General features: G+C 34.7%; 3 protein-coding genes across 13 annotated transcripts; all 3 read right to left on the reverse strand.

Moving 5' to 3' along the window:
• Window positions 1–651: 651 nt before the first annotated feature.
• Window positions 652–2,564, reverse strand: LOC25500153 (hydroquinone glucosyltransferase). The gene has a single exon (XM_013588489.3). It carries the CDS (start codon window positions 2,407–2,409, stop codon window positions 997–999), a length of 1,413 nt encoding a protein of 470 aa, XP_013443943.1. The 5' UTR covers window positions 2,410–2,564; the 3' UTR covers window positions 652–996.
• A 1,770-nt stretch (window positions 2,565–4,334) lies between these two features.
• LOC25500154 (hydroquinone glucosyltransferase) lies at window positions 4,335–7,523 on the reverse strand. Its single transcript, XM_013588490.3, has 2 exons — window positions 6,844–7,523; window positions 4,335–5,911 (listed from the first exon to the last, which is right to left on the reverse strand). Exons 1-2 carry the CDS (start codon window positions 6,954–6,956, stop codon window positions 4,597–4,599), a joined length of 1,428 nt encoding a protein of 475 aa, XP_013443944.2. The 5' UTR covers window positions 6,957–7,523; the 3' UTR covers window positions 4,335–4,596.
• A 425-nt stretch (window positions 7,524–7,948) lies between these two features.
• Window positions 7,949–13,742, reverse strand: LOC25500155 (hydroquinone glucosyltransferase). Of its 11 annotated transcripts, none has more exons than XM_039828801.1 (4): window positions 11,313–11,451; window positions 9,513–9,621; window positions 8,913–9,398; window positions 7,949–8,441 (listed from the first exon to the last, which is right to left on the reverse strand). In XM_039828801.1, the coding sequence occupies exons 2-4, from the start codon at window positions 9,613–9,615 to the stop codon at window positions 8,002–8,004; spliced, it is 1,029 nt and encodes a 342-aa protein (XP_039684735.1). In that variant the 5' UTR covers window positions 9,616–9,621; window positions 11,313–11,451; the 3' UTR covers window positions 7,949–8,001. The 11 variants fall into 11 exon arrangements, 8 of the variants coding, with proteins under 8 accessions (XP_039684735.1, XP_024629185.1, XP_024629183.1 ...); XR_005643492.1 differs by lacking the exon at window positions 7,949–8,441 and adding an exon at window positions 13,493–13,742 and having other exon boundaries at window positions 9,273–9,398; window positions 9,517–9,616; window positions 11,313–12,792; XR_005643491.1 differs by lacking the exon at window positions 7,949–8,441 and adding an exon at window positions 13,493–13,742 and having other exon boundaries at window positions 9,273–9,398; window positions 9,517–9,621; window positions 11,313–12,792.
• Between the last annotated feature and the right edge of the window lie 969 nt (window positions 13,743–14,711).

Genomic DNA, 14,711 nt, shown 5'->3' on the forward strand with positions numbered 1-14,711 from the left:
AACTGTCGCTATTAAACTATTCTCTTGAACGTGCTCCATTAAAATTAGTTGTCGTGCCGAAACTCTTATTTAAATTAGTTTAATTTATTTGAAAATGAAAGATGATCAAGGAGGCCGAATTATCTACATGACCTAAGTCGAACTGTGTTTTGACACCAAAACGGCTAAATAACCTCATTTACGTACAACTAAGAAAGATTCGTCTAGACCGAGTTCAGTTGCTATGGAATTGGCTAACAACTTAGAATATTTTTGAATGTAAACAATTCTCCCTTGCATCATTTTATTCATGCAACTAGAACTAATGTTTCATGCGACGATTAAATGTCAGTGCCGTTGCGTAATCATTGCCATTCTTGGCCTTTCCCTGCTTGGGAAAGAAGCTCCATTAATTTATGACTTCAGTAAATCTGATTTGTAGGAATCTTCATCCAACATTTCTGACTTGCCAACTATAGTTTGCTAAAAATACAAATTTACAATTAGGAAGAGGAATGCTATAAAATTTATAAACACAAGTTTATGACTATTTTAGAGCAATAACCATTGATTGTTCATCTAAATAAAGATATCCTTAGGAATCAATAGTGAAAAAATAGTTCACAACAGAAAATACACAAAATTACAATAATTTAGTAAATGGAAATTACTAAGTTGGTATGAAAAACCAATAAAGTATGCAGATATTATACACCAATTCTACTCAACTGTCAAATATAACGTATTATAAGCATGCTTGGTATAATGTATTATTTGTAGAAAGAAATAGGGTGAATGTTATAACTCTCATTCTGCGATTATTGCTATAACTTGCCTTGACTATCTTGATATGTGTATTATCAAGTTCTTAGGAGATATAATCAAGAGGGCTGTTGGTGGCTATATCATTGTACAAGGAAGATCTTGAATCTTGGTGGAGTAAAGGTATTACTCTTTCAGGGAAAATCCATACAAAGAAATATACGAGGAATATGAATCTTAGATTTTTAAGTTTTTCTACACCAAATTTCTCCACTTAAGTGCTATTTGAGAAATAGTTTTTGTAGAAGAACCATCTTCTTTGACTGCATTTGAAGCAGCTTCTTTTAATTCCTTCATGTTATTGCGTAATTTCTCACCCTCGTCTCCTTCCATGAGATACTTGATCACCTTAGCAACCTCTACCCTTTCCACTATGCCATTTTCATTAACACTTGCCCTCAGTCCCACTTTTAGTCCTTCACTCAACAAAACCGCATTCATTTTCTGCTCAGCAAATAGAGGCCACGTGATTAACGGCACACCGTGCACCACACTCTCAAGGGTTGAATTCCAGCCACAATGCGTCAAGAACCCACCAACTGAGTTGTGACTTAGGATTTGAATCTGCGGCGCCCATGATGTAATAACAAAACCTTTCTCCTTGGTTCTCTCCAAGAACCCAGATGGTAAAAACTGCAAAGTGTCAATATCATTTTCTGCTGAAAGATATCCTGCACTAGATGAACTGCTACTCGGTGCTCGCAAAACCCACAAGAATTTTGTATTACTCAATTCCAAACCCAAAGCTAGCTCCACAATTTGCTCCTGTGAAAGTGTACCTCCACTCCCAAAAGATACATACAAAACCGAACAAGGTTGCTGTTTATCCAACCAGGCCAGACACTCCAAGCCATTAGCATCATCACCAGATTTTGTTTCTGTTTCGATAATAGGTCCAACAGGATACACTGGAGGGTTGTCACCTCCCTCCTCTTTCATTGCACTTAGAGGACCCATCTCTATTTCTAGGAAGCTATTAACAAGAACACCATCAGCAGAACTTAAAAGTTTAACAAATGGGAGGAAGTGTTTGTAAGCTTGACTTGATCTATCTTGAGCTATGCTCAAGAAATCCCTGCCATGGAGTGGTACACAACCTGGTATTTTTATAGGCTCTAGTATATCTCTATACTCACATGATGTTTCCTCATCCAGCTTAGGCAAATAGAAGCACCAAGCAAGTGTAGTAGCAGCTGAAGGGAAGTATATATAAGACAACATGTTGAGTTCCTTACCAATATTTAGTACTTCAACAGAAAAAGCATCAACCACTAAGGCCACAAGGGGAATTTCTTTAGCCAAAGACTTCAATCCCTGATGTAAATATGGGAGAGAGTTAGTCAGTGTGAGGAGAATTTGGCTTTCCATGGTAGTCCCTTGTGGTAGGTCATTGGGGTTCACAGGTGGAAGAAAAGTGTGGTTGATGTTTGATGGAAGAGTTTGAAGGATAGATTTTGTGGCATTTGAGGGAGATCCAAGCGTGGGAATGAAACATGTGACATGAAAGTTTGGATGAAGCTGAACAAGTCTCTTGGAGAATTGAAGAATAGGGACCAAATGGCTATATCCAACACCTGGAACAACTGCAATATGAACTGTTTTCTCCATGGAAATTTGAAGTCAAGTTCACAATGTATCCTTATTTTATGCATCTTTCTATTTCATTATTAAAATTATGGGAAATGTTAACTAGTGCCACCGGAGCACTCTTTAAGGACCATAAGTATGGAGTAACATTTGAAAACTGGGCCATGATTGTATTATATCTTGATGTTGAAGATTTAGGATCAACATAGTAACAATTTATCCCAAATATCATATTATATGATAGTAACATATCCTTAAATAATAATGTCATTATTTGTCAAGTTGCTTTTTGTTTTTTCAAAAGAAATAGGTAGCTCCATTTAGGAGAGAAATATATACAAATGGAAGATTGATGGAATCTATTTATAACAATAATTTAAAAAATGTCTCATTAGCATTTTGCTTGTGTTATATAATTTCTACTACACTAGCTAAAGGCATTCAGTAGATCCCTAAAGGAAGACAAAATACTTTAAAATAAAAAAACTCTAATTACTTTGGAATGAGGTCAGAGTTATTGTCCGATATGTTGATCTCATATTTATGTCTGAATGTGGATAAAAAAACCAATTTATAGGATATATCATGGGGAGTATTCATGACATTGGAAGGTTTTGGAAAGGTGAGTAAATTTATTTTAGTTTTATTTGAGGAATGTATTTATGTGTTTGGGCACCACCATCTTATGAGCTAGTTTTCACCAGTCAGATAGAAACAATATATTATATGAGCTAAATTGCGAGTAAATTGAAGTTATTACTGATTGAGGTGTTTCTAAAATGATATTTAAAAGTGGTATTTATAGACATATGTTAAGAACATAATTCCTACTAGCCGTGACTTCAGTAGACTAAAGATACGCTCCAACTGTCGCCGCTCAACTAAACTCGCATGGTTGTGTTTCGGTTTGTGGCCTGTCTTTTTTAAATCCTGGCATTCTCATGTTCTGAGACTGTTCTAGTTGTGCTCATGCGCCTCCACTCTCTTGATCCCGCTCCCTTGAAATTAGTTATCACGCCCAACCTAAAGATGAAATATAATCAATGATTCCGAATAATCAATATGTTTTGACACCAAAACGGCTAAATAGCCCCAGTTACAGCTACCAAATATTCAACTAGACTGAGTTCGGCTGCTCTGGAATCCGCTCACACTTCATTCAGTTGTTTACTGTTTTCGCCTAACAACTAAGAATATTTTTGGTGTAAGCAATTCTCCCCTGCGACATTTTAGAGATTCGTGTGCAACTAGCTAGAGCTAATGTGGCAAGCGACACTTAAATGTCAGCGCCGCTGCGTAATCATTGGGAGTAAAAAACTATTTGTTAGATTGTTTGTCTCTCTCGACCAACAGCTAATCCATTTACCTCAGTTCCTTTTGTTATTTGCTATCTTTTTGCTTTTTGACATACTACTATTAACAAACGTTTGCATTCTCTTCTCCTCTTCCATTATTTGGAAATAATCATGTCTTCTGCTTCTCAAAATCGCTCTCACAGTTACTTTGATGATTCTAAATCAACCCAAGGCTATTTCATCTCTTCACTTTCAGCCGACAATCCTGCGACTAAGTTCGTTTCCCCCCATCACCCTATTCAGGGAGGGTCATCTATTCTCCAACCTTCAACTTCCCCAATTAAAGATGTGCAAATGTTCTTCAAAGAATGCCTCAGTCCACATGGTATTCACGGCTTGCCAATCATGGCTTGGATGCATGACTAAGGCTATCAAAGCTGATACATTGAATAACTGGATTCTCTGCATGTTCATGCTGCCAATGTTAGACATCCTTTTGGATTTGGATCTTCTCTACAGATTCCTCGACTACCGGTAAGCAAGTACCAATACTTTCATTTTTCGTCCGAGAAATGAATAAAGTAAGCAGATATTAACACCAATTCTACTCAACTGTCAAATTATGATGATTGTCTTATTTGTAGAAAGAAATAGGGTGAATATTGTTATACTTTATTCATCAGTTAATATACTACTTGTATAGAGCGATTACAAATAATAACGATAATTCTGAATGAGAATTCAGGGAAAAAAATCAAATAAAGAGACAATAAATTGGAAGATACAGAAGATATGCATTAACTAAAAGAATCATGTGGATTCTCCTAGAAGACTCGCAGATTCCAACATTATTCCAATGAAAAACAGAATGACTATAATGGTTAAAAAAGAAAAATATTAGCAAAAGAATTCCTTAAATCTGGTTTTTCTGCACCAAATTTCTCCACTTGAGTGTTAATTGAGAAATAGTCTTTGTAGAAGATCCATCTTCTTTGAGTGCATTAGAAGCAACTTCTTTTAATTCCTTCATATTATTGTGCAATTTCTCACACTCTTCTCCTTCCATGAGACGCTTGATCACCTTAGCAACCTCCACCCTTTCGACAATACCATTTTCGTTAACTCTTGGCCTCAGTCCCACTTTAAGGCCCTCAGTCACCAAAACTGCATTCATTCCCTGTTCAGCAAACATAGGCCATGTGATTAGTGGCACCCCATGAACCACACTTTCAAGTGTTGAGCTCCAACCACAGTGACTCAAGAACCCGCCAACTGAACTATGACTAAGGATTTGAATCTGAGGTGCCCATGATGTAATGACAAAACCTTCCTCTTTGGTTCTCTCCAAAAACCCAGATGGTAAAAATTGTAAAGCATCAACATCATTTTGTGCTGAAAGATATGCTGCATTAGATGAACTACTACTTGGTGCTCGCACAACCCATAGGAATTTCTGATTACTCAATTCCAAACCCAAAGCCAGCTCAACAATTTGTTCGTGTGAAAGTGTACCACCACTACCGAAAGACACATACAAAACTGAACAAGATTGTTGTTTGTCTAACCATGACAGACACTCCAAACCATTAGCATCATCAACAGAACCTGTTACTGTCTGGATGATGGGTCCAACAGGATAGACAGAAGGGTTGCCACTTCCTTCCTCTGTCAATGCATTTATAGGTCCCATTTCCATTTCTAAGAAGCTATTAACAAGAACACCATCAGCAAAACTTAAACTTTTAACATGTTGAAGGAAGTATTTGTAAGCTTGACTTGATCTATCTTGAACTATGGTCAAGAGATCCCTGCCATGGAGTGGTACGCAGCCCGGTACTTTGATAGGCTCTGGGAGATCTCTGTACTCACATGTTGTTTCCTCATCCAACTTAGGCAAATAGAAGCTCCAAGCCAGTGTACTAGCTGCTGCACAAAAGTATATATAGGACAACATGTTGAATTCTTTAGCAAAGTTTAGTGCTTCAACAGCAAAAGCATCAACCACCAAGGCCACAAGGGGAATCCTTAAAGCAAGAGACTTCAATGCCTCATGCAAATATGGGAGAGAATTAGTAACTGTGAGCTGAATTTGGATTTCCATGGGCAGTCCTTGTGGTAGGTCACTAGGTTGAACCTCTGGAAGAAACATGTAGTCGATATTTGATGGAAGGGTTTGAAGGATGGTTTCTGAGGAACTTGGGGGAGAACCAAGTGTGGGAATGATACATGTGACATGAATGTCCGGATGAAGCTGGATAAGTAACTTTGAGAAATGAAGAATAGGGACTAAGTGTCCATACCCGACACCTGGAACAACGGCAATGTGAATTGTTTTATCCATGAAATTTGAGGCCAAGTTCATGAATGAAACTCACCTAGCCAAAGACTTGTATAGATTTTAAAGCCAAGTTCATGGTTGAAAGTTTGGTTTTAAGATATTTTGGTATGCACCAGTATATCTGCATTTCACAACTTCTACCTAACACAATATTGAGAATTTCACCCTATAGTCAACACTACCTTATAATTGTTAGATACATATAGGACAATAACTGAGGACGTGTATAACAGAATTGAGCTAATAGAAGCATAAGCACATATAAAGTACATTACTCCTAAAAGTTGTTTGCTGATGCTATCTCATAACCCTTATTAGCAACATATATATAAAAAAGAGAAGTAAGAAGGTTTATAAAACAAAGATGAGGAGATGCCAAAATAGAAAATTAGAAAAGCTATTTACTACAATAAAGTTTTTATCCCTCTATAATCTACATATTTCAAGAGAAATTCCTAAAGAAACAACAGATGCATGTCCTATCCAGTGAGTTGGTGACTAATACAAAGAGAGCAAAAATACCTTATTATAGTAATTGACTTCAAATCTCAATAACTAAATATTTTATATGATTTTATGGTAAACACTAGCATATCTATACTTCACAACTTAAATTCACGTGCCATCTCATAACCTAACACAATATATACTGAGAATGTCACCATACAGTCAACATTAATAGCTTATAAATATAGTTAGATGCATATAAGGCAAAAACTGAGTTGGTGACTAATATAAAGACAACAAAAATACCTTATTACAGAAATTAATTTCAAATCTCAGTAACTAGATGCTTAATGTCATTTTAATCCATACTCACATGTGACATGAAAGTATGGATGAAGCTGAACAAGTAGCTTCGAAAATTGAAGAATTGGGAATAAGTGACTATATCCAACACCTGGAACAACTGCAATATGAATTTTTTTCTCCATGGAAATTTGTTGTTTAGTTTACAGCTTATGATCATGTAAAGCTTTTTTGTTTATTGTGACTTCTAAAAGAAAATAATTGAACTTACCTACCTATACATGTGCTAAAACAGTATCATTATGCATATGATATGATTGGGAAGTTTGAAAAGGATGAACAAGAGCCACACATTTTGGTAATAATACAAGAGTAATTCTAATTGTAGACAAGTTCCTATCTATTCTAAACCATGAATAAGAGCCACACATGTTACAATCTGCTTCTGTTTTTTATTTGACATTTTTTCATGACTTTTCTTTTTCATTTCTTTTATCTAAAATATATGAATGTTTCTATTAAGGTGAAAACAAGCTTTCAAATTGAACTGGTGGCCCAAGGCCTTCTATGATATCAAATATACCAATTCAGGAGAAGATAGAAGAAAAGATGATTATAAGATGACTGTGTAATAAAGAAAATTACTTAATGTTTTTCATACTATATAGGTTGATGCTTCTAGAAGTCATAGAATTCTAATTACACTTGAGTACTTAAACTAATAGTTGTTGATTCTTCATAACTTCATTATATTGCTTTTGCACTTAAACAGTTAAATTAGAAATAGTTGTTTCTCATCTGTCATGCAAATCAAATTTGTAGCATATTGCAATAAGTGAAATACGTTATGTGATGAGTTTGTCATACCTTGGTTTAGATTTCAAATGGATTTTTTTTTTTTTTTTGAATCAGCAAATTTATTCTCGTCGAGTATGTGCAAGACACACCAAAAAACTCGCGGCCAAAACAGAACAAATACAAAGACACCAATATTACCGGAAAGTGGAAACCTATAAGCCCATGTGCCTAATGGCAAAAACTACTACCAGTTAAACAGCAAAAACGCACCAGCAGCTGGAACAAGAACTAATGCTACTATATACTTCCTGATATAAACCACTCACAGCAGGAACACTTACCAAAAGAAAGCGCTAACAGCAGAAAATGCACACGGATATCAATGAAAGTTAAATTATGTGATTTGGATGATCTTAATATTGCATATTGTCATTAAACTTGTTTTTCAATACCAAAGTTTCTCCACTTAAGAACTAATTGAGAAAGAGTCTTTGTAGCAGACCCGTCATCTTTATGTGCACTATTAGCAGATTCTTTTAATTCCTTCATATTTTTGCGCAGTTTCCCACCTTCTTCCCCTTCCATGAGACACTTGATTAACTCTGCAATTTGTACCTTTTCCACAATGCCATTCTGATTAATTTTTGGCCTCAGTCCCACTTTTAGTCCTTCACTCAACAAAACCGCATTCGTTCTCTGCTCAGCAAATAGAGGCCATGTGATTAGTGGCACACCATGCAACACACTCTCAAGCATTGAATTCCAACCACAGTGAGTCAAGAACCCACCAACTGAACTGTGACGAAGGATTTGAATCTGTGGTGCCCATGATGGAATAACCATCCCTTGTTCCTTTGTTCTCTCCAAGAACCCTGAAGGTAAAAATTGTAAAGGGTCAACATCAGATGCTGAAAGATATGCAGCATTGGCTGTATTACTTGGTGATCTTACAACCCATAAGAATTTATGATTACTCAATTCCAAACCCAAAGCCAGCTCATTAATTTGTTCTTGCGAAAGTGTTCCACCACTCCCGAAAGACACATACAGAACTGAACAAGGCCGTTGTTTGTCCAACCATGCCAGACATTCAAACTTATTAGCATCATCACCAGATGTTGTTAGTGTTTGGATAATGGGTCCAACAGCATACACAAGAAGGTTTTCACTTCCTTCGTCTGTCAGTGCTTCTATAGGACCGTTTTCGATTTCTATGAAACTATTAATAAGAATACCATCAAAAAGACGCAATTTTTCAACACCTTGGAGTAAGTATTTGTAAGATTGACTGGATCTATCTTGAGCTAGCTCAAAAAGATCCCGACCATGAATCGGAACACTACCTGGTATTTGAATAGGCCCAGGAAGATCTCTGTACTCGCATGATGTTTCCTTATCTAACTTGAGCAAATAGAAGTATGAAGACAAACTGGTGGCTGAAGCAGGGTAGTAAACATAGGACAACAAGTTGAATTCCTTAGCAAAATCCAGTGCATCCATTGCTGATATATCAACCACCAAGGCAACAAAGGGTGTCTTTAAAGTTAAGGACTTCAAGGCCTGATGTATAGATGGCAGTGAGTGAGTCAGTGTGAGCTGAAGTTGAAGTACTAAAGCAATCCCTTGTGGTAGGTCATTGGAGTTCACTGGTGGAAGAAAAGTACAGCTGATGTTTGATGGAAGAGTTTGAAGGATTGTTTTTGAATCAGTTGGGAGAGAACCAAGTGAGGGAATGAAGCATGTGACATGAAAGTTTGGATGAAGCTGAACAAGTCTCTTGGAGAATTGAAGAATAGAGACCAAATGGCTATATCCAACACCTGGAACAACTGCAATATGAATTGTTTTCTCCATAAAAATTTGTTCTTAGTTTACCGCTTATAACTTTTTTTTTTTTTTTTTTTTTTTATGCTTGTGAAAGGAAAACCAAAAACAGAACTCACCTACCTCTACATGCTCTGCAAAATTGACATTATGTATGTGTTTGACAAGTTTCAAAACGATGAATAAGAGCCACACATGATGGGAAGAACAAATTTCTGACATCCTACCCTACCAAGACAAAACACAAACCAAGTGTATGAGTATATTTATGTCCAGCACATGGAATTGTGTAATGAAAGACTTTATTTTGTACAGAAAAAAACAGGCCACTTACCACAAAATATAGTTAGATGCATATAGGGCAATAACTGAGGATGTGTATTAACACAATTGAAAATAGTAACTTAAGCATTACTACTAGAAGTAACCAAACAGCCTTGATGTCGGTGAGTTGGTGACTAATATAAAGACAACAAAAATACCTTATTATAGAAATTAATTTCAAATCTCAGCAACTAGATGCTTAATGTTATTTTTTGTTCTTCAAGTGGATGTCATTACCTCAAAATAAGATCCTCAAGTAATTAAAGCTAGTTCCAGTTAAAAAAAATTGTAATTAAAGCAGAGAAAAGTTCCATGACAAAGCATGATATTGATAAATGTTAGAAAAGAATAGGAAGATAAGGAAAATTTAGGTTCTTCACTGTTTTTCTCTTAGAAGAAGATCGTCAAATTAGAGAGTTTAAGTAAATTCATTTTGTCTAATATGAAATTGACTCTCGTAAACTCGACTAGTATAAGTTTATATCATATATATTAAAAATAATATACACATGACATATTTACTTGTACTCTATCCGGGATAAAATATAAGCAAAAATGGTAACCGAAAGGTCAATGTATATCGTAAAATATTTAATCCACATACATCAACTTTTCAACTACTATTTTTGCATACATTTTATTCCGGAAATAAATGGGTCAACAATTCAAAATTTCAACTTAGTTATACAGTGAAAAAAAAAAGCGGACATCAACAAAATGAAACTAACAAATAAGAAGAGAAACCGAATGTGAAAACTATGATGAAAAAAAGATCAAAAACATTGTTAAAAGTTCCTTATGAGTTTACCCAAGTTAGTGCGAGTTCATCTAAGTTTACAACAGAGTCAACTTGAAACTGTACGATTCATCAAGTTAACTCAGGGATTTTAACAACCTTGCTTGAAAGATGAAGAACTCAAGTATTCTCATTAAGATGGTTAGTCATCTGGATTATGATAAAACCTTCAAGGCACAAACTTTTCCCTGGTCTATATCTAGTTTCTTTGGTCTCAAATTTGTGTCAAGGTAGATTCCTAACTGAACTATACACCATTTGTATCTAAAAGAGCATTTGTCCTTAACAAAGAAAATAATTCAGATTAGTCTAAAGGGCATGTGCAACTCGACAATGCAAAACAATATCAGCATAAGCTTGTGATGATCATAGTCTAAATATCTAAAAGGCCAGAGTCAAAATCACTATACAAGGTGAATGCTGTATATAGAAATTCAGATATGATAAATCATGCCATTACAAAACAAAAGATATATATAGTCACCAATAGAAAGTACTGAGAATCATGCAATATCCATTAATGGATGCACAATATTTATTGAAGATAAGACAAAGAAAAGTAAACTGTAAAATATAAGGCCAAATAAGGTGATATATATTTTTTGAATCATGACAAATAAGGTATTTCTACACAAAACAAGCTTTCGCCTGATATAGCAAGTCAACAATCCAGCTCATCACCTATAGATAGCACAAATAGCCTTAATAGAAGTTAGTTATAACCGGTTCCTTACTACTCAAATAAACCTATTATCTTGTTTGTTCAATAAATAGGATTCATGTAACTAAATCTACTTACAGATCAATGAATCAACATTTCAGTTTTCTCTCCTTTTTCTCCTTGATCTTGATCTCATAATACATATTGTCATACAACTTGTTTTTCTATACCAAATTTCTCCACTTGAGTGCTAATTGAGAAAGTGTCTTTGTAAAAGATCCATCATCTTTATGTGCACTATTAGCAGATTCTTTTAATTCCTTCATATTTTTGCGCAGTTTCCCACCTTCTTCCCCTTCCATGAGACACTTGATTAACTCTGCAATTTGTACCTTTTCCACAATGCCATTCTGATTAATTTTTGGCCTCAGTCCCACTTTTAGTCCTTCACTCAACAAAACCGCATTCGTTCTCTGCTCAGCAAATAGAGGCCATGTGATTAGTGGCACACCATGCAACACACTCTCAAGCGTTGAATTCCAACCACAGTGAGTCAAGAACCCACCAACTGAACTGTGACGAAGGATTTGAATCTGTGGTGCCCATGATGGAATAACCATCCCTTGTTCCTTTTTTCTCTCCAAGAACCCTGAAGGTAAAAATTGTAAAGGGTCAACATCAGATGCTGAAAGATATGCAGCATTGGCTGTATTACTTGGTGATCTTACAACCCATAAGAATTTATGATTACTCAATTCCAAACCCAAAGCCAGCTCATTAATTTGTTCTTGCGAAAGTGTGCCACCACTCCCAAAAGAAACATACAAAACTGAACAAGTTTGCTGTTTGTCCAACCATGCCAGACACTTCAACCCATTATCATCATCACCCGATTTGGTTGGCGTTTGGATAATTGGTCCAACAGCATAAACATCAGGGTTGCCACTTCTGTCTTCTGTGAGTGCTTCTATAGGACCTTTTTCAATTTCTAGGAAGCTATTAATAAGAATACCATCAAAAAGACGGAATTTTTCAACACGTTCAAGTAAGAATTTGTAAGATTGACTTGATCTATCTTGAGCTTGGTCAACAAGATCCTGACCATGAATTGGTACACAGCCTGGTATTTGAATAGGCTCTAGAAGATCTTTGTACTGACATGATGTTTCCTTATTCAACTTGAGCAAATAGAAGTATGAAGACAAACTGGTGACTGAAGAAGGAAAGTAAACATAGGACAACATGTTGAACTCTTTAGCAAAATCTAGTGCATCGATTGCTAATGAATCAACCACCAAGGCAACAAAGGGTGTCCTTAAAGTTAAGGACTTCAAGGCCTGATGTATAGATGGCAGTGAGTGAATTACTGTGAGCTGAATTTGAAGTACTAAAGCAATCCCTTGTGGTAAGTCTTTGGAGCTCACTGATGGAAGAAAAGTACAGTTGATGTTTGATGGAAGAGTTTGAATGATGGTTTTTGAATCGGTTGGGAGAGACTCAATTGAGGGAATGAAACATGTGACATGAAAGTATGGATGAAGCTGAACAAGTAGCTTGGAGAATTGAAGAATCGGGAATAAGTGGCCATATCCAACACCTGGAACAACTGCAATATGAACTGTTTTCTCCATGAAAATTAGTTATTAGTTTACAGCTTATAAGTGAATTCTTTAATTTTATGCTTGTGAAAGGAAAACCAAAACAGAACTCACCTACCTATACATGTTTGAGAACAATTATTCTAAATGACAAAATTAAATTGTTTAGTGAAAAGATTTATATTATGATTAGGACTTCCATGGATAGGGAAAGGATAAGATCAACAGGCCAACAGCCGCCTCCTTGGTCAGGCTTTTGATGTATATGAAAAATACCTTGTGCAAATAAATAAGCTTTTATGTTAATTCATAAATTCTCATTGACGAAAATTATATTTCATAAGTTTTTATTTTTTTTATTTTTATAAACTATCTTAACAAGCTTGTAAATAATACATAATGACTTATTTATTTGCATAAGATGTTTTGCATAAGCTCTAAAATAAGTCAATCCAAACGGACCTTTATGTCATTTCATGTTTAAAAGCTAATTCAACCAAACAGTACAAATACAATCAATTAGGATATCCACTATCGGTTAGCTTATCAGGTATCCTCTATGCGATTATCCGTTATAAATTAATTTATTAGTTATCCAAACAGAGCCTAAGCCAAATTTGCAACCACTTGATAAAAATAGCAACCAATCCAAAAACAAATTTAAAAAATTGAAAAAAGCTTGCTTTAAGTGTGAACTCTGAAAACCAGTCACCAACTTACCCCTTCCGCTCCAACAACACTCGATCTTCTTCATTTTCTTCTAATTGAATTGTGCATTTTGCAAAGTACTTCTCATCCAAGATTTCAAACATTGCGATCGATCGGATCAGAATGTTTCATGGAATTTGGGTTTCGATGATGTCCTTCACTATCAAAACCCTACTAACTTGAAAAGTTCCGATTCCGAGAGAAAAGAACTGAGTCGACACAGTGAGTGAAAAACGACGTCGCTTTTGCGGTGCATCAAGTTGACGACGGCAATGTATATAATAAATAAGGATTGAGACTGAGAATGTAAAATTTTATTTTTTTAACGGACAAAGTAAAATTAATTACTACTCCCTTTCTAATATATTTTTGAAAGACCCTTTCTAATATTGTTGGACTCTGATAAATTAATAATATTGGATTTTTTCAAAAAAATATTAATTAAAGATATATTTAGAAAAATGTGATATAAGATTTTTATATAAAAAAATTAGATAGACCATCACAATTTAAAAAAGAAAATTGTGTTCAACTAATCATCAATAAATATTATTTTAGGCGCTCATGGATAATTGTTGTTGGTATACTCACATTATATTTTTACTTTATCTCTTTATTATTTTGATTTTTGTATTAATATCTGTCTTTCTTTGTAAATTTATGATTATCTTAAAATTGTCACATAAATGTACAAATAACTCATCTGAATCACTTAAGCGCGCACTTATAAAATATGTATCATTTGAATATTTTAATAAAAAGAAGTAATTAATAATTCTCTTTCTATTTTTTTTATTTGTGTGAGTGCCTAAATAATTTAAATTTAGGCACGTAACCAAATAAGTATTGTTTTCATATCATCATATATTATATATTTAATCTCTCAAAAAATGTTATATATTTAAAACAACAAAATACTATGAAAAAATCACCACTCCCGATTCATTAAAAGTTGACATATCATTAATATTGAGGGAAAATTAGTCACTTTAACTTATTATTTCTTAAAAAAAATTCAATTTGAATTTAAAAATCTTTTATCACTAATAATCTCAATTTTCTCTGAGAAATTTGTAAAGTTGTGTAGTGAAGTACTTAAATATGTCATTAATATTGAGGGAAAATTTAAAAATCTTTTTGCTTTGATAAAAAAAAAAACTTTTATTACATTGAGTGGGTCTAACTTGCAAACTTCTATACGATGTCAACATGTTGATTTCTTTTCATAGCA

This window comes from Medicago truncatula, chromosome 8, assembly GCF_003473485.1.
Source record: "Medicago truncatula cultivar Jemalong A17 chromosome 8, MtrunA17r5.0-ANR, whole genome shotgun sequence".
Taxonomy (NCBI): domain Eukaryota; kingdom Viridiplantae; phylum Streptophyta; class Magnoliopsida; order Fabales; family Fabaceae; genus Medicago; species Medicago truncatula.

Excerpts from the sequence above, each read along its gene's own strand:
- LOC25500155 (XM_024773415.2), bottom strand. The coding sequence starts at position 9,615 with ATGTCAGAAATTTGTTCTTCCCATCATGTGTGGCTCTTATTCATCGTT. Across the intron at positions 9,399-9,512 it reads TGCAGAGCATGTAGAGGTAG|TTGTTCCAGGTGTTGGATAT; the intron begins GTGAGTTCTGTT and ends TTCATATTGCAG.
- LOC25500154 (XM_013588490.3), bottom strand. The coding sequence starts at position 6,956 with ATGGAGAAAAAAATTCATATTGCAGTTGTTCCAGGTGTTGGATATAGT. Across the intron at positions 5,912-6,843 it reads CATCCATACTTTCATGTCAC|ATGTATCATTCCCACACTTG; the intron begins ATGTGAGTATGG and ends CATTCATGTCAC.
- LOC25500153 (XM_013588489.3), bottom strand. The coding sequence starts at position 2,409 with ATGGAGAAAACAGTTCATATTGCAGTTGTTCCAGGTGTTGGATATAGC.